This window comes from Phodopus roborovskii, unplaced genomic scaffold (genome assembly GCF_943737965.1).
Source record: "Phodopus roborovskii unplaced genomic scaffold, PHOROB, whole genome shotgun sequence".
Taxonomy (NCBI): Eukaryota; Metazoa; Chordata; class Mammalia; order Rodentia; family Cricetidae; genus Phodopus; species Phodopus roborovskii.
In genome coordinates, this window is record NW_026125851.1 from 102,638 (window position 1) to 129,430 (window position 26,793).

General features: G+C 45.0%; 1 protein-coding gene across 1 annotated transcript; it reads left to right on the top strand.

The window, feature by feature from the left end:
• The first annotated feature begins 19,082 nt into the window (after positions 1-19,082).
• Positions 19,083-25,780, top strand: Angptl4 (angiopoietin like 4). Its single transcript, XM_051178781.1, has 7 exons — positions 19,083-19,577; positions 19,766-19,876; positions 19,993-20,113; positions 22,167-22,280; positions 23,507-23,602; positions 23,689-23,970; positions 25,110-25,780. Exons 1-7 carry the CDS (start codon positions 19,245-19,247, stop codon positions 25,289-25,291), a joined length of 1,239 nt encoding a protein of 412 aa, XP_051034738.1. The 5' UTR covers positions 19,083-19,244; the 3' UTR covers positions 25,292-25,780.
• The last annotated feature ends 1,013 nt before the right edge of the window (positions 25,781-26,793 follow it).

The window sequence follows — 26,793 nt, forward strand, 5'->3', positions numbered from 1 at the left end:
GATGGAAACAGAAGCAGACACCCACAGTTAAACACTGAGCAGAACCCCTGGAATCCAGTTGCAGAGAGAGAGGAATGATGAATGTAGGGGTCAAGACCAGACTGGAGAAACCCACAGAAACTGCTGACCTGAATGAACAAGGCAGAGCTCATGGACTCCAGTCTGATAGCTGGGAAACCAGCATAAGACCAATCCAGACCCCCTGAATGTGGGTGTTAGTTAGGAGGACTGGGCAGTCTATGGGGCTTCTGGTAGTGGATCAATATTTACCCCTAGTATACGAATGGACTTCAGGAGCCCATTCCTCATAGAGGGATACGCTTTCAGCCTAGACACATGGGAGAGGGCCTGGGCCCTACTCCAAATGATATGACAGACTTTGAAGATCCCCCACGGAAGGCCTCATCCTCCCTAGGGAGTAGAAAGGGGATGGGATGGGGATTGGGAGGAGGACAAGGGAGGACAGGAAGGTGCAGGAACTGGGATTGACATGTAAAACAAGCTTGTTTCAAATTTTAATTAGAAAATTATCAAAAGGGAAAAAAACAACAACAAAAGCAAACACTAATCACACAATCACACTACTGTGGTATTTGTACAGACGTCACATGACCCTAATAAAAAATTAAAAAAGCACCTTACAAAGGTCTGCCTGCAGCTTTCAAATATATGTGGGTGTCCTCCCAAGACTTAGGTGATGAAGGCCGAGGATCAGAAATCTTAGTCCAGTACATAACAAAAAAAGAGCTAGGCTATTCCCCATATGACCACTAGGGGGCGGGAGTTCTTTATTTAAAACCATTTAAAGCTCCAGAGTCAAACAGGAGCACAGAGGCTGGTGAGATGCCTCACCAAGGAAAAGCAACCCGAGTTCAAATCCCAGGACTCAAATAGAGAAAAGAAAGAACAACTTCCACAAGCTGTTCGCTGATCTCTAAACATCCCCTGTGGCATGCTCAGCCCCACGCTCAAACACATGGAGCACACATACACTCAAAATCAATAAATATGTCATTTTAAACAATTTTAGGTGATGGGTTTTCCTTGCATGTATACATGTGCCAAGTATGTGCATAGTGCCCAAGCAGGCCAAAAAAAAAAGAAAGTGGTATCCCCTGGAACTGGAGTTACTGATGATTGTGAGCAACCACATGGGTGCTGGGAATGAAACACAGGTCTTCTGAAAGAGTAGCCAGTGCTCCTAACTGCTGAGCCATTTCTCCAAACACAGTACACATATAAGTAATAATAATAATAATGGCCAGTATTATCCTCAGTTATACAGAGAAACACAAGGTCAGCTCTGGCTATGGGAGACCATCTCTCAAAAAGGAGAACAAAGGCTTGCTGTACAAGTCTTAGGACCAAGCCCGGCATTGGTGGCACACGCCTTTAATCCCAGAACTGGGGGGAGGGGGCGAAGGCAGGTGGATCTCTGTGAGTTTGAGGCCAGCCTGGTCTACAGAGCAAGTTCTAGGACAGCCTCCAAAGCTACACAGAGGAAACCCTGTCTCAAAACAAACAAACAAAAAAACAAGTCTTAGGACCACATGTCTCTGGGACCCACATGGTTGGAGGAGGGAGCCAACTGTAGAATGGTGTCCTCTGATTTCCTCATGCTTGGCATGGTATGCAAGTGCCCACACTCAAATACACACACACACACACACACACACACACACACACACACACACACACACTAATTAATCAATGTAATAGAAAAAAAAAAAAAAAGCCTGTGTGGTAAAAGATAAAGGAGAAGGTGGGAGATGCAGTTTAGTAGTAGGGGGCACAATGAGTGTGTCAGACTCTAGGTTCCAACCTTAGTAGCAGAGGAGGAAGTACGGATGTTCCAAACTAAAGGTAGACTGAGAGATATGACATGGAAATGTCATAAATGGCCCTGGATTGGACCAGAGTCTCAGTATCCAGATCTATCCAGGTACTCACTATGTAGACTAGACTAGCCCTGAACTTCATAGAGATCTGCCTGCCTCTGCCTCCCAAGTGCTGTAATTAAGGATTAAAGGTGTGTGCCACTACACCCAGCTAGAAAAAAAAATTTAATGCTCTAAGGGGCAGGGGGCCCTGTTACTTTGCAATTATATTTAAAATATTAAAGGGGCAGCCAGGCATAGTGGTGCTTGCCTTTAGTCCCAACACTCAGGAGGCAGTGGCAGAAAGAGCTCTCTGAGTTCAAAACCAGCCTGGTCCAGAATTTCTAGGGCTACATAGAGAGACCCTATCTCGAAATAAATAAAATATTATAATGGGTAGTGTCTCAATTAATGGCTACTCTATCCTTTTTTATATCCAGGCCATTGGCATCAAGACAAGATTACTCAGAGTGCTCTCTTTCCCTCGCTTACTATTTAAACAGTGGTGATTTTGTTTGTTTGTTTTTGAGATAGGTTTTATGTAACACAACCCAGCCTGAAACTTTCTTTCTTTTTTTTTAATTTATTTATTTTTTCATATTTTTTTCTTATTTTACATCCCAGTTCCCTCTCCCTCCCATCCTCTCATTCCCCACCCCAACCCACCTGTGTCCCATCCCCCATCCACTCCCCAGGGAAGGTGAGGCCTCACAGGAGGGATCATCAAAATCTGTCAAGTCATTTGGAGTAGGGACTAGGCCCTCCCTCCTGTCTCTAGGCTAAGGGAGTATCCCTCCATGGGGAATGTGCTCCCAAAGTCCTTTCATGTAACAGGGATATATCCTGGTTCCACTGTCAGAGGTCCCTTAGTCTGCCCAGGCCTCCTAATAGAGACCCACGTTCAGGGAATCTGGGTCAGTCCATTGCTGGCTTCCCAGCTATCAGTCTGGGGGTCCATGAGCTCACCCTTGTTCAGATCAGCTGTTTCTGTGGGTCTCTCCAGCCTATTCTTGACCCCTTTTCTTATCACTCCTTCCTCTCTGCAACTGGATTCTAGGAGTTCAGCTCAGTGTGGGTATCTGCTTCTGTTTCCATTAGCTACTGGATGAACAGCCTTGAAATTTGTTTGTAGCCAAAGATGATCTTTTTGTTTTTGGTTTTGTTTTGTTTTTTGTGTGGGTTTTTTTTTTTTTTTTTAGTATTAATTTATTTTTTACATTCTAATCCCAGTTTCCCCTTCCTCTTCTCTCCCTTTCCCCCTACTCCACCAATCCCCCCCATCTACTCCTCAAAGAAGATAAGGCTGTCCCATCATCTCATTGAGACAGGACTAAGGCACTCTCCACCTCCAACAGCCTCTATCTAGGCTGAGCAAGGTTTCTCTCCATACAGAATGGGGCTCTACTAAGTCAGTTTGTGCATTAGAGTTAGATCTTGGACCCACTGCCAATGGCCTCATATATTGTCCCAGCCACACCATTGTTACTTATATTAAGGAAGTCTAGTTCAGCATTATGCAAATTCCCCATTTGTCAGACCTGAATCAGTGATCTCTCACTATCTCGGGTCAGCTGATTCTATGGATTTCCCCACCATGGTCTTGACTCCTTTGTTCATATTGTCACTCCTCTCTCACTTTGATTGTACTCCAGGAGTATAATGGTTAGTTGTGGGTGGATTTCTGCATCTGCTTCCATCCATTTCTGGAAGAGGGTTCTAGCTTCTCTGGGGTTGTGGATAGTAGGCTGAGTATCTTTTGCTTTATGTCTGGTACCCGTTTATGAGTGAGCACATACTATATTTGTCTTTCTGGGTCTGGGTTACCTCACTCAGGATAGGTTTTTCTAGTTCTATCCATCTGCCTGCAAAATTAGGATGTCATTTTTTCTTACCGATGAGTAGTAGTCTATTGTGTAAATTACCACATTTTCTTTATCCATTCTTCAGTTGAGGGGCATCTAGGTTGTTTCCAAGATCTGGCTATTATGAATAATGTTGCTCTTAACATAGTTGAGCAAATGTCCTTTTGCTGTGAATGTGCCTCCTTTGGGTATGCCCAAGAGTGATATTGCAGGATCTTGAGGTATATTGATTCCTAATTTTCTGAGAAGTCGCCATACTTATTTCCACAACCAAAGATGATCTTGATTGTGTGTGTGTGTGTGTGTATGTATCTGGTGGTGGAGATGGAACCTGGATTCCATGTATGTTAAGCAAGCACCCTAATGGTTAGAGGCCTAACCATTATTGAACCCCATAAATCAATCAGCGAATCATCTACACTTCAAAATGTATCCAGCATGTCTCACCAACATTGTGGTTTCCATCCTGGGCTAGCCTGGGCTAAGGAAGTCATCATCTCCTCTCATCTATGTGTGAGTTCACAGACAAGCTTGAGAGAGGCTCTTTTTTTTTTAAGATTTATTTATTATGTACACAGTATTATTTTGCTTGAATGTAACCCTGCAGACTAGAAGGGGGCACCAGATCTCATTGTGGAATTAGAGATGGTTGTGAACGACTATGTGGTTGGTGGGAATTGAACTCAGAACCTCTGGAAGAGCAGTCAGTGCTCTTAAACTCTGAGCCATCTCTCCAGCCCCCAGATGGGCTCTTAATGCCTAGGTCTTGCCAGCTCTTTGCTTAGATTTTTTTCTCTCTCTTTTCTTTCTGTCTTTCTTTCTTTCTTTTTTTTTTTCCCGCCTTTCGAGACAGGGTTTCTCTGTGGCTTTGGAAGTTGTCCTGAAAACTAGCTCTGTAGACCAGTCTGGCTTCGAACTCACAGAGATCTGCCCGCCTCTGCTTCTGCCTCCTGAGTGCTGTGATTAAAAGTGTGTGCCACCAATGCCCGGCTGCTTAGAGTTCTATACATGACTTACACTTTAATAAAAGGCCAAGTCCCATAGCCAAGTGTGGTGGCATATGCCTTTAATCTAGCACTAGAGAGGCAGAGGCAAGTGGATCTCTGAGTTCAAGGCCAGCCTGATCTACAAAGTTCCAGGACTACACAGAGAAACCCTGTTTTGGAAAAACAAAACAAAACAAAAACAAAGAACAAAAACAAGCAAACAAAAAGATCAAGTCCTTTCCCAGAGACCTTTAAGGATCCACCCTTGTTTTCCTGCTTTGGCTTTCCCCCTCTTTCTTTAAAAAAAAAAAGCATTTTACTTATTTTTTAATTCGGTGTGTTTTTGTGTGTATGTGCATGGGTGTAGATTCAAGTACTATGGCACACAAATGGAGGACAAAGAGCCTACAAAAGTCAGTCCTCCCCCTCCATAATGCAGGTACCAAGGATTGAATAATTCTGGTACACAGGCCATGACTTTTCCCTCTATACCACTCACTCCTCTGGGCCTCCTTCCTGTTTACTCGATGATCACATACAGATGTGCCTGCCTCAGGACCTTTGCACTGGCAAGGTCCTCTTTCTGGAATATTGTTACAGCATATAATCCACTTGGCTCACTCTTTCACTTTCTGACTTCCCTACCCATCCCACTGAGTCTCTTTTTGAGCTCTCCATTTAAAATGGTTGATATCCTCTTCATCTGTATGTTCTTTATCTTCTCTGACTGTTTTTTCCTCCTTCCATCTACATGATTTCTCCTTCCCTAACTTGTCTTGCTGATTACATCTTTCCCAAACAGTGATTAAAAAGGTTGCCATATTAAAGATCTTTGCCCCAAGTGCTCAGAACAGAATATGGTGCAGAGCAGATGTCCCACCAATGTTTGACGAATGAACAGTTAAACGAGATGGGAGCTGGGGAGAGGGCTCAGTGGGTAAATAAAGGCATTTAACCATCAAGCCTAAGCCCCCAAGTTCAATCCATAGGATCCACACAATAGAATGTGATAACTGACTCGCACAAGTATAGTGGCATCTTGTCTTGCTGGTGAATTTGTAATGGTGGCCACACCCTTTGGGTGTGGTTTCAGGTGCAGACATGACCCATTATAAGATACAGGAGGTGCTGGCTCAAGCTCTCTTGGGTTTTGGAGAGCATGGGAAGAGCAGAGGCTGCATCTTCTGGAGCAGGGAGACCATGGCAGTTATTTACTCTTACCTGTCTAAGTGCTAAGTGATGATGAATAAATACCTATTCATCATCTATCTTGGGTCTGGTGGACTCATTTAAACCCTGCCTTCTTCACACAAGTTCTCTTCTGAATTCATGTGCACTGTGCGCCCCCCCCCACATCACTCAATTTGTTAATGAATCAATGAAATATTCTGAAAGGAGAAAAAAAGGGGAGGGAAAACTTCCTATCTGTTACTTACACAACTCCCTATTTGACAGATTCTCTGGACATGGTAGCCATGCATCTTGTCCAAGGCAACTTGGGCTTTAGCAAGGGATGCTCACAGATGAACCAACAGGGGGCACTAGAACCTGGGTTACAGCCTCAAGAACCCTCCACCCCTCTAACACTTGCAGGAAGGAGTTTCCTCCGAGGAGAAACACAACAAAAATTTCATACAGTAGCTTCCCTTTGCGGCCATAAAAACAATATCTGAATTTAAATAATCCACAGAGAGGATTAAGGAACCTAAAGCACCTGGGCAAGTTGAGTCACAACTGTAACCCTACCACTTTGTAGGATCAGCAGTCCAAAGTCATCCTTGGCTGGGACCAGTCTGGACTGCATAGACCCTGTTTTGTTTGTTTGTTTTAAAGTAGAGAGCCATGAGATGGCTCAACAGGTAAAGATGCTTGCTACCAAGCCTGAACAATTTGGTTTCAAGTTCAGGGACCCATGTAGTGGAAGGAGAGAACTCCTATAGGTTGTTTCTGACCTCCACACACATGCCATGGCATGTGCATGCTACACACACACACACACACACACACACACACACACACACACGATAAATAATAAAACAATAAATTATTGTGTGCATATGTGTATATGCAAGTGTGTGTGAGACTGAGAGAGAGAGAGAGTACACACTATGGTGTATGTGTGAACACCAGAGGAGAACTTGTAGGAGCCAGTCCTTTCCTTCTACAATGTGGGTCACAGGATCAAACTTGGTAGTAAAAGCTTTTACCCACTGAGCCATATTGCCAGTCCCTTTAATCTTACTTTTGTGGAGAGGGGGAAAAAACTGTATGAAGAACATACAAAATGACTACTAAGTATTTGGAAAGATAATTTGCATTCAGATGAAAATGAAAACTGTGTGAGATGTCATTTTCTACCTATCAGATTGGCAAATGACCAAAAAATTAATGAAATTACTCGTGGACAATAGCAGGGGGAAATAAGTGAATAATTATACAGTGTTGGCATATGATAGTCTAGTTCCCATGGAGAGTGGTTTGGTAACATCTACCTGAGCCATAAACACATGTCCCCTTTGACCAGAATTCCAGTTTGAAGAATTTACTCTACAGATAGAATAGGCATAATTGTATATGCACAAGTTAATGACCTGAAAGTCTATCCATTCTTTGTTTGAGATTCCAACATTAAGGAATCAGAGACAGGAAGGTCTGGAATTTGAAGTTAGCCTAGAATACATAGTTAGAGTCTGTGCCAAAAAAAAAAAAAAAAAAAACAAAGCAAAAAGCAGGATGGTGGTGATGTGGGATCAAACTATAGTACTGCAAAACAAACAAAACCCCAAACATTTGTGGCAGTGACATGATACAGTGGGAGGTGGGAGATGCCACTTGCCACCCAGCTTGATGACCTAACTTTAATCCCAGGACTCACTTGGTAAAAGGAGATAGAACTGACTCCCAAAAATCATCCTCTGACATCAACATAATGGCCATGATGTTGTGTTCCCCCATAGCCATAGCTCACCTGGAACTCACTATATAGACCACACTGTCCCGGAACTCACAAAGATCCTCACTGCCTCCCAAGTGCTAGAATTAAAGATGCGCACCATTATGCTTCGTGTGTGTATGTGTGTGTGGGGGGGTGCTTTTTTAAGGCCTGAAAGTAGAAAAGAGACAACCTGGAAAGAGGAAGAGGTCAGTGAAATTGGGGGAGACATAACAGAGTAGTGGGGTGAATGTGATCATACATACACATCAACATGTCATAGTCAAACCCATTTATGGACTGTATAGTGAGTTCCAGGCCAACCAGGGCTATGTAGTAGATCATGTCTCAAACAGGGAGGAGTGAGGAGATGAAGAGAGTGATTGAGGATGAAAAGACTGGGTTATAAAGATCAAAGCCAGCCTGGACTTCATGAGACTTTGTTTCAGAATACTTTAAAAAATGGGCTGGAGAGATGGCTCAGTGATTTGTAGGAAGCTTTCTTGGACCACCAGCCCCCAAAACATGACACAGAGACTTATTATTGATTTTGAATTCTCAGTTTTAGTTTAGGCTTGTTTCTAGATTGTTTTCTTCTTTACTTAAACTAATCCATTTCTATTAATCTATATGCTGCCCCAAAGCTTGTTTACGTTAGGTACATACTACTCATCCTGCTTTCCTGCTTCCTCCATGTCTGTCTGTCTGGCCCCTGGCTGGCTGGTTGGCTCCTCTTTTCTCTTTGCCTGCCAGCACTTCCTCCTGCCTCTGCCTAGATATTGGTCATTCAGCTCTTTATTAGACCAAGCAGGTGCCTCAGCTAGGCAAGGTGAAACAGCAACTATCTTTACATAGTTAAACAAGTGCAGTATAAACAAAAGCAACATACCTTTATATAACTAAACAAATGCAACACCACGTTACATAGTTAAACAATTATTCTATTCCACAACAGTGATGAGGAACACTGCTGCTCTTCCAGAGGACCTGACTGCCTGCATTCACAAGCAGGTGGCTCACAACCACCTATAACTCCAGTTACAAATTCAGTTACAGTTAACTCCAGGCAAATCTCTAAAGTTGAGGCCAGTGTGGTCCACAGAGTGAGTTCCAGGAAAATCAGGGCTACACAGAGAAACCCTGTGCCAAAAAACAAAACAAAACAAAACTGGTTTTCAGTATCAGCAGTTTAAAAAAATGAACCATTGATGCATCTGCCAACAAGAATGAATTACAGAATAATCATGCTGAGTGAAAGAAACTAGCCCCCAACAGAATATGCCCTATGTGATTTCATTTTTAGAATATTCTAGAAAAGCAAACTATAGAGATAGAGAGCATGTAACCATTTGAAGTACAGAAAGGGAGGAGCCAGTAATACAGGTTCCCAAGCAACAAGAAAAAAATCTTTTGGGTGTGGTTGATATATTCATTATCTTAATTATGATAATCATTTCAAAAGGAATACATGTGTCAACACTTATTTAGTTCTAAGCTAGAAATGACCACAGGTTATGGCATGTATATTATGGTTCAATAAAAACTGTCCAGAAAATTTTCTCCTTGTCTGTAAAATGAAAATGTTTACACATAAAAAATGCCATGAATGGGGTCCTGGAGAGATGACTCAATGGTTAAGAATACTAGCTGCTTTCCCACAGGACCTTAATTCAATTCCAATCAACTACATAGCAGCTCACAACCACCCATAACTCCAGTCCCAGAGGATCTGACATCTTCTTCTGAATTCTGTGGTCACAAGGCATGCATATGGTGCACATACATACATGCAGACAAAACGCCCATACAAGCTAGGCATAGTGAAGCATGCTTTATTCCTAGTACTCCAGGGATAGAGGCAGGCAGATCTCTGTGTATTCAAGACCAGCTTGGGCTACATAGTAAGTGCCAGTTTTAACTTTTTAATCACATGTATTTGTTTTGTGTATGCCACTGTGTGCATGTGGGACTCAGTTCCCTCTTTCCACCATGTGGGTCCTGAGAACCAAATTCAGGTCATCAAACTTAGCAGCAAGTGACTTTGCCCAGACCATGACACTCACAAAAGCAAACTAACCTACTAAACCTCAATGGTTCCTGACTGGAAAGTGTGAGATTCAAATCTTGGGTTTTGAAAGCTGTGTGATTCTGGTTAAATGATTGGGTATGTCAGAAGCTGTTTCTCTGTGTTCTTCACAAAAAATGCAAGCATTCCTCTTTTTCAGAGCCCATCTTAGGTTTGGTTGCCATGGTATTGTGGACACAGCTCAGTTTGCAGTGAGCTTGCCTAGCATGCATGAAGCCCCAGGTTCCACCCTTAACACTATGTAAATCAAGAGTGGTGGTACATACCTGTAATTTCAGGACTCTAGGGAAGGAGTAGGGAGGATGGTAAGCCCAAGGGCACCCTTTGGTACGTAGTAAATTTGAGTTACTGAATGTGAGTTCATTGGGTTACTTACAAGAGCATGGGTGACCAAAGGCAGCTGCATCACTCAAAAGCTCACCCTGGTGTGGGTGACAACTCATTAAAGCTACACATATAGAGGTTCCTACAAAGTTTGCAGGCAGTTCTGTTAGTCAGGAAGTCTCCTCTCTTCAGCAACTGTTAGTGTTGTATAGCCTTTCCTATATATAACCTTGTCTGGGAGGCATATAGATTTTATAAGTTTTAGGAGCTTCCTGAAACCTGTGAGTTTTGTTTACTTCCTGAGCTTTGTGGCTTATTTTACTTTGGGAATTTAAAAGCCCCTTTCCAAGAGGAAACTTTTCAATTCACAGCAAATAGCTTCACAACATCTGGTTCACCTGTCCCCCTCAGTTCCTTCATCTAGTTATCTCTCAGGAGTGCAACAGTCTTGGAGGTCTCTACTCCTGGACACCTTACTTGGTGGGGTGGATATGCCTTCTTTCTTTTTCTTTCCTTGCTTACTCTGTCTTTCTTTCTTTCTTTCTTTCTTTCTTTCTTTCTTTCTTTCTTCCTTTCTTTCTTTTGTATGTGATGTTTCTCTGTGTAACTCTGGCTGTCCTGGAACATGCTCTGTAGACCAGGCTGACCTCACCCAAGTGCTGGGATTAATGCCATGCACCATCACTGTCCAGCTTGCTTTTTCTAATGCATTTCTTCTGTGATATCTCTTATTCATGAAGGATTCATGCTTTTTTTTTTTAAATCATAGCTTGGGGCTGGAGATATAGCTCAATGAGTAAATTACTTGGTGCACAGGCACAAAGTCCCGTGTTCTAATCCCAAGCATCCACATAAACAGCCACACCAGAGCTGGGGAGGCAGAATGTGGCTGGATAGCCAGCCTACCTCTCCAAATCAATGTGTTCCAGGATTGAGTAAGAAACCCTGTCTCAAAAATGCAGATGGAGAGTTCCGGGAAGCAACTACCTATGGCCTCCACATACATACATACATACATACATACATACATACATACACACACACACACTTATACCCACAGGTACATGAACATATACACATAACATTTTTTTTATATTTAAGAAAATAAAAGATTCATTGTTAATGGTGTCAATAGGAGTAAAGAGCCATCATACGCCTCCTAGTATCAACCACTGAAAAGGATGGTGGTATCATTTTCAAAAAATTAATCACAAAAACCTGCAAGGGAAGGAACCATCCATATATGTCCAGTGACAGATGTTCTCCAAATAATTGGTGTGCATTGCATCTGCCAAAACTGTCAACACTTGAAGGACAATGGAGGCTCAAAGGGCGTGACTGAAAAGCTCAGCTAGTGCTCCGTAGGATGGGTTTCCCATGCGACGAAACTTAAAGTTACAAAGGATATAACTGGACCATGAGTAAAGATGGAATATGGACTGTAGATTAGATAACAGAACTAGGTCAGGGTTATACTTCCTGCATCTGCTGATCGTAAGATAATTATAATAAGAACAGTCCTGTTCTTAGCAAAGGCCAAAGGGCAGAGGTACACATTCTGTGTGTAACATGCCTTCAAGTGGTTTAGAACATATGTGAATGACACACTGATGACATCATGATGAGCATAGGTGCCCTCCAGAATAGAACGTACATATGTGAAAGTATACTTTCTCTCTTTACCTGTGTGGCATATGTGTGTATGTGGGAGGATGGGGGTTAGCCCATATCCATATCTCTGTGTTTTGTGTATATGTGTGTATGAGTATACTTGTACAGCCTGTAATGTGTATTTTTCTGTAATAGAACTCTTTCCATATAAGTATTTGTGTATTATATATATTAGTAATATATATGTATATATTTATATAGAGTTATCCCTATGTATGTGTGTAGGGAAACATATATACAAAGTTTTTCATGTATGCCTATATGTATTTCACTGTTTTGGTTTTGTAATTTGTTTTAAGATTTCTGTCTTTTGCTTTTCTTTTTTGAGGCAGAATCTCACTATGTAGCTCTGGCTTTTCGGGGAGCCCACCCTGTAGACTAGGCTAGCCTCAAACTCACAGAGATCTACCTATGCCTCCCACATGGTGGGATTAATGGCATGTGTCACCATACCCAGATTTAAGATTAATTTTTAATGATATGCATGTGTCCATTGTAGATATGTACACCAGCAAGCATGTGTCTTCAGAGGCCAGAAGAGGGTATCACATCCCCTGGATTTGGAGTTACAAGCACTTGTGAGCCACCTCATATGGATGCTGTGAGCTGAACTCAGGTTTTGTGCAAAACAGAGTGTACTTGAAACCACTCAGCAATCCCTTCAGCCCTGTTTTGTTTATTTTATTTGAGACAGGATCTTGTCATGTATCGTACTTATCTACACACACACACACACATATACACATATGTGTAAACGCACATGTATAATGTAGAGTCAAGAGGATCAGGGGTTCAAAGCCATTCTATGCCACATAGAGAGCTAGCACCCACATGCTGTTCTCAAACCTCACTCTTAGAATGCAGCTCATGAGCATTGCCACCACAGTCACAAAGTAAGCATAAGTTTTTAATGGATTTAAGACACTGAAGGTGTTGCTCCTTAGCAGAATATTTGCTTGGCAATCACAAAGCCCTGGGTTCAGTCCTCAGCTATGCATAAAACCAGGTGCAGGATTTCGTGCCAGTCATCCCAGCACTCTGGAGGTGGAGGCAGGAAGATCAGAGTTAAAGGTCATCCTCAGGTATAAAGCAAGTCAAAGGCCAGCCTAGGTTACATGATAATATCCTTTGAAAATACAGTTAAAGGGCTGCAGAGATGCTCAAAGGCTAAGATCATTGCCTTCTCTTCAGGATGATTTTGCTTTCACTTCCCAGCACCCACATGGCAGTCTGCACCTCCAACTCCATGGGGATCTATTGCTCTCTTCTGGCGTCCAGGGACACTATGTGCATATGACCAGACTTGTGCAGGCTAAATGCTCATGCACATAAAATGAACAAATAAAAACTTTAAAATATATTTAACACTCCCAGTGCATGCATCAAAAAGTAAAAATAATATCTAATACTCTCTAAGTTGGACCCTTATAAACTGAAGACCATCTGTATATAATTAATCAGCAGTGAATACATTCACTGGTTGTGCAACTTTTTCAAAGACTTCAAAATAAAACTCTGAGCACTCACTGCTCATCTGCCTTGTAAGAGCTCATTGTGAGGAGGCCAGAGAGATGGTTCAGCGGTTAAGAGCACTGGGCTGTTCTTCCTAAGGAGCCAAGTTCAATTCCCAGCATGCACATGGCAGCTCTCACAACTGTCTGTAACTCCAGTCCCAGATGGTCCTTGGTTCAGAGCACCAGCTGCTCTCACAGAGGCCCCAGGTTTGATTCCCAGCACTCACATGGCAGGTCACAACTGTCTGCAACTCCAGTTCCAGAGGATCCAACACTTTCTTCTGGCCTCAGTAGACACTGGACATGCACATGGTACACACACATACATGCAGGAGAATAAATAAAAATAAGTCCATTAAAAAAATTCATTGTGGCAAAAAAGGGGGGGTGAGGGTTTAGCCTAAACTCCCCATATAGCTAACAATTTTAATTCCTGATGGGTTTGCCTCCACCTCTCAAGTGCTGAGATTTCAGGAGTGAGTGGCCACCACACCCAGTGGTTTTTTTTTTTTTTTTTCTTTCCTTTTTTTTTTTTTTTTAAGGAAGTATTTGGGATTGAATTCATCGTTTTCTGCATACTTGGCAAGCATCCCACCAATCCAGCTAGATCTCCAACCCACCATATAATTATTTATTACCAACTTGGCATGTCTTAGTTTTGTTTCTGGTTGCTGTGATAAAATATTCTGACAAAAACATCTTTAAGAAAGAGCTTACTTAGGTCTGTCATTCTGAGGATATCAAGGCAGGGATTTGAAGAAGCCAGTCACATCCAAAGTCAAGAGCTCACAGTTCAATGGTCAAGATGAGAGAAGGAATGAGTACAAATATGGGTGTGGCTTTCTTCACTCTTATACGGCCCAAGATTGCCTGCTTAGTGACGGAGGCCACCCTCAGTGGACTATTTCTTTCCACAGGAGTTAACATAATCAAGACAATTCCCACAGACCAACCTGATCTATATCTGCACAATTTCTCGTTGAGACTTCTTCCCAGGAGATTCTAGGCTAAGGTGATGACGAAAATTAAACCCAGAAAGCCACACACCTCATCATTTCCAAAATGCCCTGTCGGTTGTCTTATAGAAGAGATTCAATATCAGGAAATGAGAATCACTCTATCATTATTATTTTTGCGGTACTAGGGATGAGCCTCAGAGTTGTACACGCACTGGACAAGTACACTACCCCTGAGCTCCACCCCCAGCTTCAATTATGTATCTTTAGTAATAGCAACTTATCATGGCTGCTGACAGCACAGCTGTGAGTCAGACTTCAAATCCTAGCTCTGTCTAGATAATTGTGTGAATTTGAAAAGATACAGTCTCTCTTTCATCCTGTTGTCATCTATAAAGTAGGATAATTACAGCAGCTGCCTCCCTTGAAGCTGTTGCTAGGATGAAATGAATATATAATCACTTGAGTATATGAAGTACACAGCAGGTCTTGGCTGGTGTTTTTATTGTAAGCATCCCTTGCATCAAAATATTCTTTCTTCCTAACCCATCCTCCAGAAGTCTCTGTGATCAGAGACAGGAGAACAGCACTTATGATACCATTCCCTTCTTGGGGCTGACACCTTTGGAAGGCAGGAATTTTTCTCCTTCATTCTGCTGCTATGATCTAGCAACAAAAGTCACTTATCTGCTTCCTTTCCTGATAACAGATCAGTCTCTGGTCTTTCTTTCCTCCCTCTCTCCCTCCCTTCCTCATGTCCTTTCTTCCTTCCTGTTAGTGTTGGAAATGAAATCTAGGGTCTTGTGCATGTCAAGGAAGTGTCCTACCTTTCAACTTTATCTCCAACTTTTGTTGGTTGTCTCACATAGCTCAGATTGACCTCAAATTGACCTTATTACTATGATGACTTTGAACTCTTGATACTCATGCCAACATTACCTAAATGCCAAGATCACAGGCATGTACCCACCCATGTGTTGTTGTTGTTTTGTATTTGGTGGTATGTGTGTGTGTTTAAAACATTAATGTTGTGTGTGTATGTGTGTGTGTGTCTCTGTGTGTCTGTATGTCTCTGTGTGTGTGTAGGTCTGTGTGCATATCTGTCTGGTGTGCATGCATGTGTATATCTGTGTTTCTCTGTGTGCATGTGTCCATATTCAAATGTCAGAGTGTGTCTATGTGTATATAACAGAGGATAGGGAGCGTACATGCCACTAACCATGTGTGGAGGCCAGCGAACAACCTTGTGGAATAAGTTATCTCCTTTCCATTTTACACGGGGCACTGGGGATCAAAATCAGGTTGCCAGGCTTATGAGGCAAGCACTTTCACCAGCCTGACCTTGAATTCCTGATCCTCCTGTTTCCATCTCCCAAGTGCTGGTATTACAAGTTGGACTACCACACCCAGTTTGGGTTTTGTGTGTGCATGTTTGAATGTCTGTGGCTGCACGTGTTTGTGTGGGGTGAGTGTATGTGTGTGTGTATGTTTGTGGAGGACAAAGGAAGCTGTTGGATGTCTTTCTAGCTCTTCCTCCACCTTATATATTGAGGCAGGGTCTCGCAATTGGGCCCAGAGCAGTCAATTATGCTAGTCTAACTAGTTACCTTGCACCATGGCAGTTCTGCATTTGCTTGGGTGCTAGGATCCCTATACTTGTGTGGTAAGTCCTTTACCCACTAACTCATCTTCTCAGCCCGTTTTTTTTTTTTTTTTTTTTTTCTTTTTAAAACAGGATCTCCTATGTCAATCAAACTGGCCTTATACCTACTATGTAACCCAGACCAGCTTTGAATTTCTGATTCTCTTGCCTAAGCCTCCTAAGTCTTGGGATTATGATGTCTTAGTTTATTTTTATTTTGTTTTTTTTTATGACAAAAGAAACTTAAGGGGGAAGGAATTTATTTCAGTGCTCAATTCAAGGTTGAAGTCCATCATCTTGGGGGAAGTCACAACATACACCATCTTCATCAAAGAAGCAAGGAAACAGAGAGCCAGGACGACACATACTAGGGATGATTCTATTTTCCCCTTTTCTACTTTTTAGATTTATCCTATTAATGTATGAGTATTTATGTTTGTATGTATATGTAACATGTGTATGCTTGATGGCCAGGAAAATCAGAAAAGGGTGTCAAATCCCCTATAAACAAAGTTACAGATGGTTGTGGGCTGCCATGTAGGTGCTAGGAACCAAACCCTGTTCCTCTGCAGAAGCAACAAGTGTTCTTGTTGAGCCATCTCTCCAGCCTTACAAAATTCTCCACTCTTACACAATTCAGGATTCCCTGTCTAGGGGATGTGCCACCCACAGTGTGTGGGTTTTCCTGCCTTAAAATAATCAAGATAACTACTCCCACCACTTCACAGGCAATTCTAACTTTTTCAAGCTGACATATTTCACATGTATGAGTGCTCTATGTGTGTGCTTGGAGTCCCTGGAGATCTGAGAAGAGAGCACTGGACCCCCTGGAACTGGAGATGCAGATGGATGTGAATCACCATGAGGATCCAAATGCGAGTCCTCTATAAGAATGGCAAATTCTGTTCTAATCACTGATACATCTCTCCAGCCCCCCAAGATTTTATTCTATTTTTAATTATGTATACGTGTATGTGTGTGTTTGGTACCTGAAAAGGCTAGAAAATGGTATTTATTGGGTCTTCTGAAACTGAAGTCTTAGACAGCTATGAGCCTACTGTGAGTGCTGGGAAGCAAACTCATCCTCTGCTAGGGCAGTACATGCTCTTAACCACTAAGCCATCTCTCCAGCCCCCCCCCCCAACTTCCTTTCCCTCTTTCCCTCACTTTCTCCATTACTTTATTTATATTGTGTATGCACATGTCACAGAAGACTTGTTGTGGTCAGAGGATAACTTTTGAGAGTCCTTTCTCTCCTTAGGACACATGGGTTCCAGGGACTAAACTCAGGTCATCAGACTTAGAAGCAAGCATCTTTACCCACTGAGCAATAGGCACAGCCCCAATTTTGCTTCTTGAGACAGGTTCTCCTCCTGTAGCCCAAGCAGACTTTGAAATCCTGACTCTCTTGCTACTATTCTCTAAGTGCTAACAGACATGCACCACCACACCCAGTTTGGCCATTTTTCTCTTTATGGGCTAGCATGGAATAGCTAGGTCCTGCCCCCAGAGGATGCCTGGGGTGGACAGATGGTGGACATATGAATTCATTCTTCCTGTCTCCTGTCACTGCTGCTGCAGTCAGTCACCCTGGCAAATTGCCCAGCTGGTCAAGTGTACAAGTGGTGGCCTGCACGTCAGCTTTGGGGCATGCAGTTTCAGATTCCAGAGGTTTGCTGCTGGCTTCTAGCCCTGCTGACTCAACTTGGGGGTTTTTCAGTCAGCCTGCCTTAAGGGTCTTCCTGGCAGGCGGGTTTTCTGTGCCAGGCTTCTCTTCCTAGCAGGCTAGAGGGGAACTGGCAGGGAAGGAGACACCTATGCAAACCTATTGAGTGAAAATTTAGCCCTGCAGCATAAACATCAACCTCACCCAGGTCCTCCTTTGTCTCAACCTTGTCCCCCTCTCCCCTGCTCAATGCTAGGGTCTATCCACAAACTAAGGAACTCAGTGCAGGGTCTGTGTGGATTGAGTAAATGAATGGATGGATGGGTGTGGAAGGGAAGTCTTTCTTTGATGTTCCCTAAATTGCTTGTTTTTTAATTGTGTGTGTTTAAGCGTCCAACAAGGTCAGAGTCACCATGTCTTCTGGAGCTCAGGTGGTTGTGAGCTTAGGACTTGGGTCCTGTGCAAGAGGACAGCATGATCTTAATTGCTGAGATTAAAAGTATACACCATTGGGAAATGTTTTTTTTTTTTTTTTGTTTTTTTTTTTTTTTTTTGCTTGTTTGTTTGTTTTTTGAAACAGCTCTTGCTGCTTCAGCCTTAGCTGGTCTGGAATTTACTAAGCTCCCAGCTTGCACTATTTCCCTGACTGTCTCCTGAGTGCTGGGATTACAGATGAGTGCCACCGGTTTTGTTGTTACTGTTGTTTGGAGACCTGGTTCAAAGTAGTCCAGACTGACTCAGACTTACTGTGTAGTTTAACATGAATAATTGCACACCCTCAGCTCCATGCTCCAGAGCAGGGATGGCAGGCGAGGCCTCAAGCACGGTTCCTGCTTTTAAGCAGGTAAAGCAGGTGAATTCCCTGGTGGTGGAGGGCAAGCAACAGGAAAAGGCCTAGATAGTAATCTGCACTGACGCTTTAGTCAGGAAGAGACGACTAATTGAACAAGGTCGTGAGTGACCCTCAAAAAGATGTCTGCAATGACGAATCCTTGAGCAGGAAGGAGCGTGGCCGCACAGTTGTCTCCGGTGAAAAGGGGGAGGGGGGAGCTGGGGTTCCAGCCTGGTCTGGAGATTCCAGATCTCAGAAAGCCTCCAAGAGGCGGGGGCAAGGTTCTGTAATGCCTGCCTCTTGCCATCTGAACTCAGCGGACCGGGAGAAACCTTTATGCCACGTAACTCTGCTTCACTCCGCTTCTGACTTGGGAAGGGGTCAGTCAAGAAGGCATCCCTGTCCTGATTGACCTACATGCCCTTTCCTCCATTGAAGCAGGCGGGGAGCGGGATGCGGAGCTAGGGCTGGGAATTTCCGGGCTTAAAGGGGGACCATGCAGTTCAGGGACAGTCACGTCTCTCATGGGGTCACAGGGCAAGGCCAAGCAGGCATCTCCAAGGATTCTTCACCCCGACACACACACGCACACGCACAGGCACAAACACCTCGTAACTACCCCGCCTGTGGCACTCAGCACCCCGATTCTTGGCCGCTCGCCCCGCCCTCGGCACTTTCCGGGCCCCGCCTCCGAGGCTCTCCCTCCCACTCCCACACTGCCTTATAAAATGGGGCGTTGGGTGCAACCGGGAAAAGCTGTTCAGCTGGGAACTCCAGGCCTTCTTCTTCAACGGAGCAAGTCTAAGCCGGCTTCCCCAGAACTCCAGCTACTGGGTCTCGAACCCCTGCTTCCGGAGTCCTAGCTTCGCGGCACCTAAGGCCACTCCCCGGCAATCATGCGCTGCACTCCGACCGCAAGCGCAACCCTGGTGCTGTGCGCAGCTACTGTGGGGCTGCTGAGCGTGCAGGGCCTCCCAGCACAACCCGAGCCGCCACGCTTCGCGTCCTGGGATGAGATGAACTTGCTAGCTCACGGGCTGCTGCAGCTCGGCCACGGGCTGCGCGAACACGTGGAGCACACCCGTGGACAGCTAGGAGCATTGGAACGCCGCATAGCTGCGTGCGGTAACGCTTGTCAGGGACTCCACGGCAAAGACTTACCTCCCAAAGACCCTGAGGGCAGGGTCCCTGACAGCGAGGCGGCTCCAGAGACTCTGCAGAGTTTGCAGGTAGGCACAACCATTCTAGGGGACTGCCTCCTTAGACTCCTTTTGGGTTCCCTACAGACGCTCATTTGTGTGCACAGGAACCAGGCGGGGAGGGGCCTTAAAGAGCCAACATGTAAAAGAATGGGAGGGTGAGTAAGGGGAGATTGCAGACATAAAGCCAGGTCTTCACCAGTCTTACATGTCTCTAGACACAGCTCAAAGCTCAGAACAGCAAGATCCAGCAACTGTTCCACAAGGTGGCCCAGCAGCAGAAACACCTAGCCAAGCAGAATCTGAGAATACAAAATCTTCAAAACCAGGTACTCAACACAGGGTTTGGCCCAAGTTGGAGACAGGGAAGATGAAACAGGACCAGTAGTGGTAGAATGTGGCTAACAGCAAGAGATCTGACTACCCTTTTCCTGTTCTGTCTCAGCTTGACCTCCTGGCCCCCACACACCTAGACAACGCAGCCGTGGCCAAGACTTCGAGGGGAAAGAGGCTTCCCAAGATGGCCCAGCTCACCGGTCTGACTCCCAATGCCACCCGCTTGCACAGTGAGTGTCTCTGGACTTTGATGTCATCCCACAACTCCCAATCCCTCTACCTGCTATTCCCATTCTTACCCCTCTTATTAGACCCACCTTAATAAGAAAGGAAGAACACACCTTGAATGCCTGTGGGCTCACTAGGCTCTGTCAAGGGCTTTTGATGTACCACCTTCCCTGTTCTGATCCTGTTTGGCCAGGCCAGGCCACCCTTCTTCCCCAGCAAGACTCTCCCCAAAATCTATTAGCCACTAACCAGAACAAGTGGAGGGAGACAGACTATAAGGAGGTGAAGTTTCAGGGGTGCTTGGAGATGGTGGTGTAGCTCAGGAACATCACCCTAAGGGGCTCGTGTGTGTGTGTGTGTGTGTGTGTGGTGTGTGTATGTTGTGTTTTCAGGTTTGGAACCCTCCAAGGTCTCTTGGTATTGATATAAAAGGGAACACCAGGGTAAGGACACCTCCCACTCCAGCTCCCAGAGAAAATACATACTCTTACACCTTACAAATCCTTTGTACCTCCTCTGTCCTCACAGCTTCCATCCAATCAAGTGCACACATATATCCCAGTTTTTGCAATCACAATTTCTAGGTCCTATATTGTGCATGTTCAGTACTTCGTTTCCAATTGCAGTGTGTGTGTGTGTGTGTGTGTGTGTGTGTGTGTGTGTGTGTGTGTGTTCTTGTGCATGCGTATGTGCGCAGGACAGAGGGAAGCTCCCAGTTCCAACCCTGAGTTCACAGCCATTCTCTCACCCTGCTTGACTTCTGTAGCTGTCCACAGCCAACTAGGTGAAAGTGTGGATATCCCCCCCTTCACACCCTAGGGCTAGTTGCTGGCTTCCTGCTGGATAGACTTTAGATTTGTTCTCTTCCCTGGCTTTTACCCAGGCATGTACCTGGGCATGGTGAGGGTCATGGGAGAGCTTTCCATGGTCAGCAAGCACAGGTTCTGGCGGGGTGATATAGTGGAAGAGAAAGGCAAAAGGGGTGGTTTTGTGGGTTTGGGACTCCTAGACTCAGTCTAGCCAAGTAGGGGAAAGTTCAGAGCTGGACCGACAAACAGCTGGCCCTAATGGAGACCACATGGGTGGCTTGGCAATGTGCCTGTCCCGATTGGATGAGAGGAAAGTAGGGGAAAGGGAGCTGCCCAAGGGATTGGAAAGTGTCCTTCCCATCTTTGTGGGCCTGCCCCCACTCCTGGCTGTGTGGTCTGGGCTGGCTGGCAGAGAGTTCCCTCCCACCCCTCCCCCCAGTGACCTTTCTCCTACTTTCCCTTGCCGGGTTGGGGGCGGTTCTTCCTGAGTTTAGTGGCTTTGTCAAGGCCAAGTTTCTTCTCTCCTCCACTCCTCTTCATTCCTTCTCTCTTCATCTCTGCCCCACTTCTGGTAGCAGAGACAGCCATATCCCACCCCACCCCCCTAGCCTTGGAGTCTCCCTGTCAGCATCCCCTACTAACTAAACCCTTTTGCTCAGTCAGCTCTGCTCTTCTTACCATTCCCCAGATCCCATTCCCATCAGTTGTTTTAAGTCTTTATTGAAACACTGGCTATGGATCAGGCTTTAGGTGGATTCAGGTTCCTGCTATGAACAAAGCCCCTCCTTGTCCCTGGCCTTAGGAAACCCCATTCAATGGAAGGAGTAGGGACACACTACCAGATGACTTCTCCCCAGTGTTCACTTTGGGGGGGGTCTAAGTGGTCTGAGAAAGTAGAAAGGCATCCTTTTAGAAGCTCAGACCCAGAGAAAAGAATAGGAAAAGGGAATCCCTGGCATCAGGACCAAGTGCCAGATCCCAGTGTCAGGAAGGTGTGATAAAAGGAAGAAAGGCTTTATGACCAGAAAGGGAGGACAAGCAGTATGGGAAGAGGGAGGACTGGCCAATGGCTGGTCCTCTGGGTGCCTTGTAGACCATACTGGAGAAGGTAACATGGAGCCTGGAACAAGTTTAGGTAGATGGCCCTGGGGCACATCCCCTCCCATCCAGCCCTCAAGCACACCTGTCTCCTGGAATTTCTGGGGGCATATCTCCTGCTTCAGTTTCTCCCTTTGTCTACTTTCAGGGCCTCCCAGGGACTGCCAGGAACTCTTCCAAGAAGGGGAGCGGCACAGTGGACTTTTCCAGATCCAGCCTCAGGGATCCCCACCATTTTTGGTCAACTGCGAGATGACTTCAGGTAGGATGTGCTGGCCTACCAAGGAGGCTTCTTGCCATGCACAGCCTTGGTGTCATGGCACCCAGCTATGTGTAACTCAGTGGTAAAGCACTCACCTAGCCTGTATAAGGCCCTGGGTTCCTTCCACAGCAATCCCTCTATGTGTGTGTGTGTGTGTGTGTGTGTATAGATAGTCTGTAGGATGTAGCCTGTAGTCTATATTTTAGAATGGGGATATATATATATATATATATCTCCCCATTGACATTCATCTCAAGCTTAGAGATGGGTGTCTGTGGTTAAGGTCTGCAGCTGTTCAGGCTTAGTGAGCTACAGAATGAGCTCAAGGCCAGCTTGGGTGACTTAGTTATACTAGTGTTACAAAATAATGAAATATAAATGAGCTGGGGTAAAGCTCAATGGGAGAGTGCTTGCCTAAGATGTACAAGACTCTTAATTCAATCCCCAGAACCACAGCTGGATGTGGTCATGTGTGTCTGTTATTTATAATTCCAATACTTGGGAGGTTGAGGCAGGATTGTTAAAAGTTCCAGGACAGCCTTGTCTTAATTAAATAAATACGGGCTGGAACTCAGTTGGTAAAGTGCTTCCCTAGAATGCTTGAAGTATCGGTTCCATCTCCAACACTGTATAAATTGGGTGTAGTAGTAAAAGTCTGCCATCCCAACACTCGGGAGGTAAAGAGTTAGGATTTTGAGATCATCCATGGTTACATAGTGAGTTCAAGGACAGCTTGGGCAATAGGAAAAGTTCAAGGTCATCCTTGGTTACAAAAGCATGGCCTAGGGTTAGAGAGATGGCTCAGGGGTTAAGAGCACTGCCTGTTCTTCCAGAGGTTCCTGAGTTCAATTCCCAGCAACCACATGGTGGCTCACAACCATCTGTAATGAAATCTAGTGCCTTCTCCTAGCTCACAGGGATACGTGCAGACAGAACACTGTATACATAATAAATAAATAAATCTTTGAAAGGAAAAATAAAAAACCATGGTCTAGGCCAGTCTAAGGTAGAAAGGTAGAGACTGCTTCCAAAATTTACAAACTACATCTGCAGCTGGTTCCTACATGTTCTTGGGACAGAAGACTGTTCTGATCCCTCCCTTTGAGAGAGAAGTGATGAGTGTGTTACTCTTCCTTGGGTTGTGTGGGAGCATGTCATCAGGCTTGGGAACTAGGTAGCTTCCCAGTGAGGAGGGACTTCTGGTGATGATTTGTCTTCCTGGGCAGATGGAGGCTGGACAGTGATTCAGAGACGCCTAAATGGCTCTGTGGACTTCAATCAGCCCTGGGAAGCCTACAAGGATGGCTTCGGAGATCCCCAAGGTCAGTGCTTCTCAGGAGGCTGTAATTGGGAGGAGGAGGGGAAGAGGAGCTGGGCCCACCTCATGGGATAACTTCTCTTGATGCAGGTGAGTTCTGGCTGGGCCTGGAGAAGGTGCACAGCATCACAGGTGACCGAGGCAGCCAGCTGGCTGTGCAGCTCCAGGACTGGGATGGCAATGCCAAATTGCTCCAGTTTCCCATCCACCTAGGGGGTGAGGACACAGCCTACAGCCTGCAGCTCACAGAGCCTACGGCCAATGAGCTGGGTGCCACCAACGTCTCCCCCAATGGCCTTTCCTTGCCCTTCTCTACCTGGGACCAAGACCACGACCTCCGAGGGGACCTCAATTGTGCCAAGAGCCTCTCTGGTAAGCAGGTTTTATTCCCACTGTAGCCTACTTTCAGCCCCAAAGTACATCCATGCCCTGCCCCCCTTTTCTCCTTGCCAGCTGTGTGTCCTTGGTCCAGTCATTGTATTAATCTTTCCTGTTTTCAGTTTTCCTGTCTTTAAAGTGGTCATAATCATGGTACCCACTTCATAGGGTCATTTTGAAAATTCAGTGAGAACAGTTGTGGGGGCTAGCTGGCGTTGGGCAAAGCCAAGACAAACCTTTGTCTTGTTCTTTTTGAAATCTGAGGTATAGAATCTTATGCACATTAGCCAAGCATTCTGACCCTGAGCTACACCCCAGCCCTTGCTGTTTCTGTTTTAGTTGTCTGACACAGGGTCTCATGTAGCTTTGGCTGGCCTTGAACTTGTTGTATAGCCAAAGGTGACCTTAAACTCCGGTGTGCTGGGGTAGCAGGCATGTGTCAACATGCTCCTTCCTATGGTGCTGGAGATCATTCCCATGAGTTCATGCATGTCGGGCAAGCACTGTAACAACTGAGCTATAGCAACATCTCTCCTTGTGTTGCATTTATAAAGGCAGGATCAAACTATATAAAGCAGGATAGCCTCAAACTTCTCACCCTGCCCCAGCGTCCTGAGTGCTGTGATTACAATATTGCACCGCAATCCCTGCTCTATAGTGTAGCCCAGTTTGTAGAGAGCATATCTAACATGAATGGAGGCCTGGGTTTCATCCCTAACACCATATAAACCAGGCATGGTGGCACACAGTGGTACCTGTGGCACTCAGGAAGCAGAGACAGAAGGAACAGAAGTTTAAGGTTATCCTTGGCTACAGAGAGAGTTTGAGGCTAGCCTGACTAAGGGCTTGTGAATTGACTCAGTCAAGAAAGGTGTTTGCTTCCAGGACTGATGACTTAAGTTTGATCTCCGAGACTTACATGGTGAAAGGAGAGAACCGACTCCCACAAGTTGTCCTCTGACCCTCACACCACTGTGGCATGTGAACACCCACACACATATACACAGGCACACAAAATAAATGCAATAAATTCTAAAGGTGTAAAATCCAAAGTTCACCTCATTGCCAACTGTATCTTCCTTTGGTATGGAAGCAGAGACCTTGGCCACATTTTCTGTTCTCTAACCCTGTAGGTGGCTGGTGGTTTGGCACCTGCAGCCACTCCAATCTCAATGGACAGTACTTCCACTCCATCCCACGGCAACGACAGCAGCGTAAAAAGGGCATCTTCTGGAAAACGTGGAAGGGCCGCTATTACCCACTTCAAGCTACCACCCTGCTGATCCAGCCCATGGAGACTACAGCAGCCTCTTAGCCTCCTTTCTGGAGTCTGGTTCCAGACTGAAGAGGACAGTGACTTTGGTTGTGGCCCTAAGATATGGCCACTCTCTTCTGGGGACAGGAGCCCCAAGTGGGGCTAGCTGGAGTCTCATGGGCAGAGGAGAAGCCCATTACTGGAGAGACTGGAGGACCCCTTTTCTGTGTTGGGGGTCTGTAGGTATTGTTGTCTGAAACAGTCAAAGCAACAAGAAACAAATGGCCCAGACTCAGGAAGCATGGGCGAGGGGCATTGAGTCTCACTTCTTGCCTATCAGAGAAGTCGGGGATGCAGAGGGACCACTTGGGTCAAACTAGCTGGGCCCTTAATGGTGGACTCAGTCATATTGACTGGCGGGGAGACAGGGTTCCCAGAAGCCCTGGATACATTCATGGTGCTGTTGTGGGTGCTGTGGATGAATGGGTGCCAACTGTGGTTACTGGGCACAGATCACAGCATTCTTGGAATAAAAACAACCTCAGAACACTTTGTTCTCTGTTGTTTCATTTGATTTTTAAAGCGAACAGTTTTCAAAGTTGGCGTAAACATGTTTCCTTGGGTGGAGACTGTATTCCCAGATCTCTTCAGGACGGGTTTGTTGTTTCTTCCCCCTCTAGCAAGTGACTTCAGTTTCCTTCTTCTAGTACTTCATAATGTGGGTCTCTCTTGTTTTTACTTCAAAATCTCAAAATGTGACCGGGGATATGGCTCAGTGACCAAAAACACTTGTTCTTGCAGAGGAACTGGGTTTGAATCCCAGCACCTACACGGCAATGAACAGCTGTCTGTAACAGCTGTTCTAGGGATGGGATCCAGTGACTCTTTTGACCTGTGCAGACTCTTGCACATATGTGACACACATGCATACATTCAAGCACATATATTAAAAAAATATTAAAAAAATATCAGAGCTAAGGAGAGATGATTTAGTGGTCAAGGCACTTGCTGCCTAACCCTGATGACTGAGTTGAAGCCCCTGAACTTGCACAAAGGTGGAAGGACAGAATGGGCTCTACAAAGTTATCCTGTGACCACCACATGCAAGCCATGGCATGTGGGCCAACACGCAGATGCCATACACACAGTAATAATGTGTATTGTTTTTAATTTTTAAAAATTAGAAATCATAAAATGCATGCAGTTCAATTATTAGGGAAGCAGGTAACAGAAAATTAAAACCCATTTCTGATAGCATCAGAAGAGGCATACACATATCCCCAGCACCTGAGAGGTGGAGTCAGTAGCATTGCCAAGTTCTAAGCCAGACATAATAAGACTCTGGATCACAAAACATAAAGGAGGAGGGTACTGGGAATGTAATCCCCAGCACCACTGCATAAATAGGGAATAGTGGTACATAACTTGTAATGGGAGGTAGAGTCGTGAGGCTTAGAACATTGATGTAACCTGAGCGTACATGCTGGTTTTGTGTATTAACCTGACATGAGCCACAGTCATCAGAGAGGCAGGAGCAGAGGAACTGTCTCCATGAGATCCAG

Coding starts and splice junctions, on each gene's coding strand:
- Angptl4 (XM_051178781.1), top strand. CDS start 19,245: ATGCGCTGCACTCCGACCGCAAGCGCAACCCTGGTGCTGTGCGCAGCT. Junction 23,603..23,688: donor TGGCTTCGGAGATCCCCAAG/GTCAGTGCTTCT, acceptor CTCTTGATGCAG/GTGAGTTCTGGCTGGGCCTG. Junction 23,971..25,109: donor TTGTGCCAAGAGCCTCTCTG/GTAAGCAGGTTT, acceptor CTAACCCTGTAG/GTGGCTGGTGGTTTGGCACC.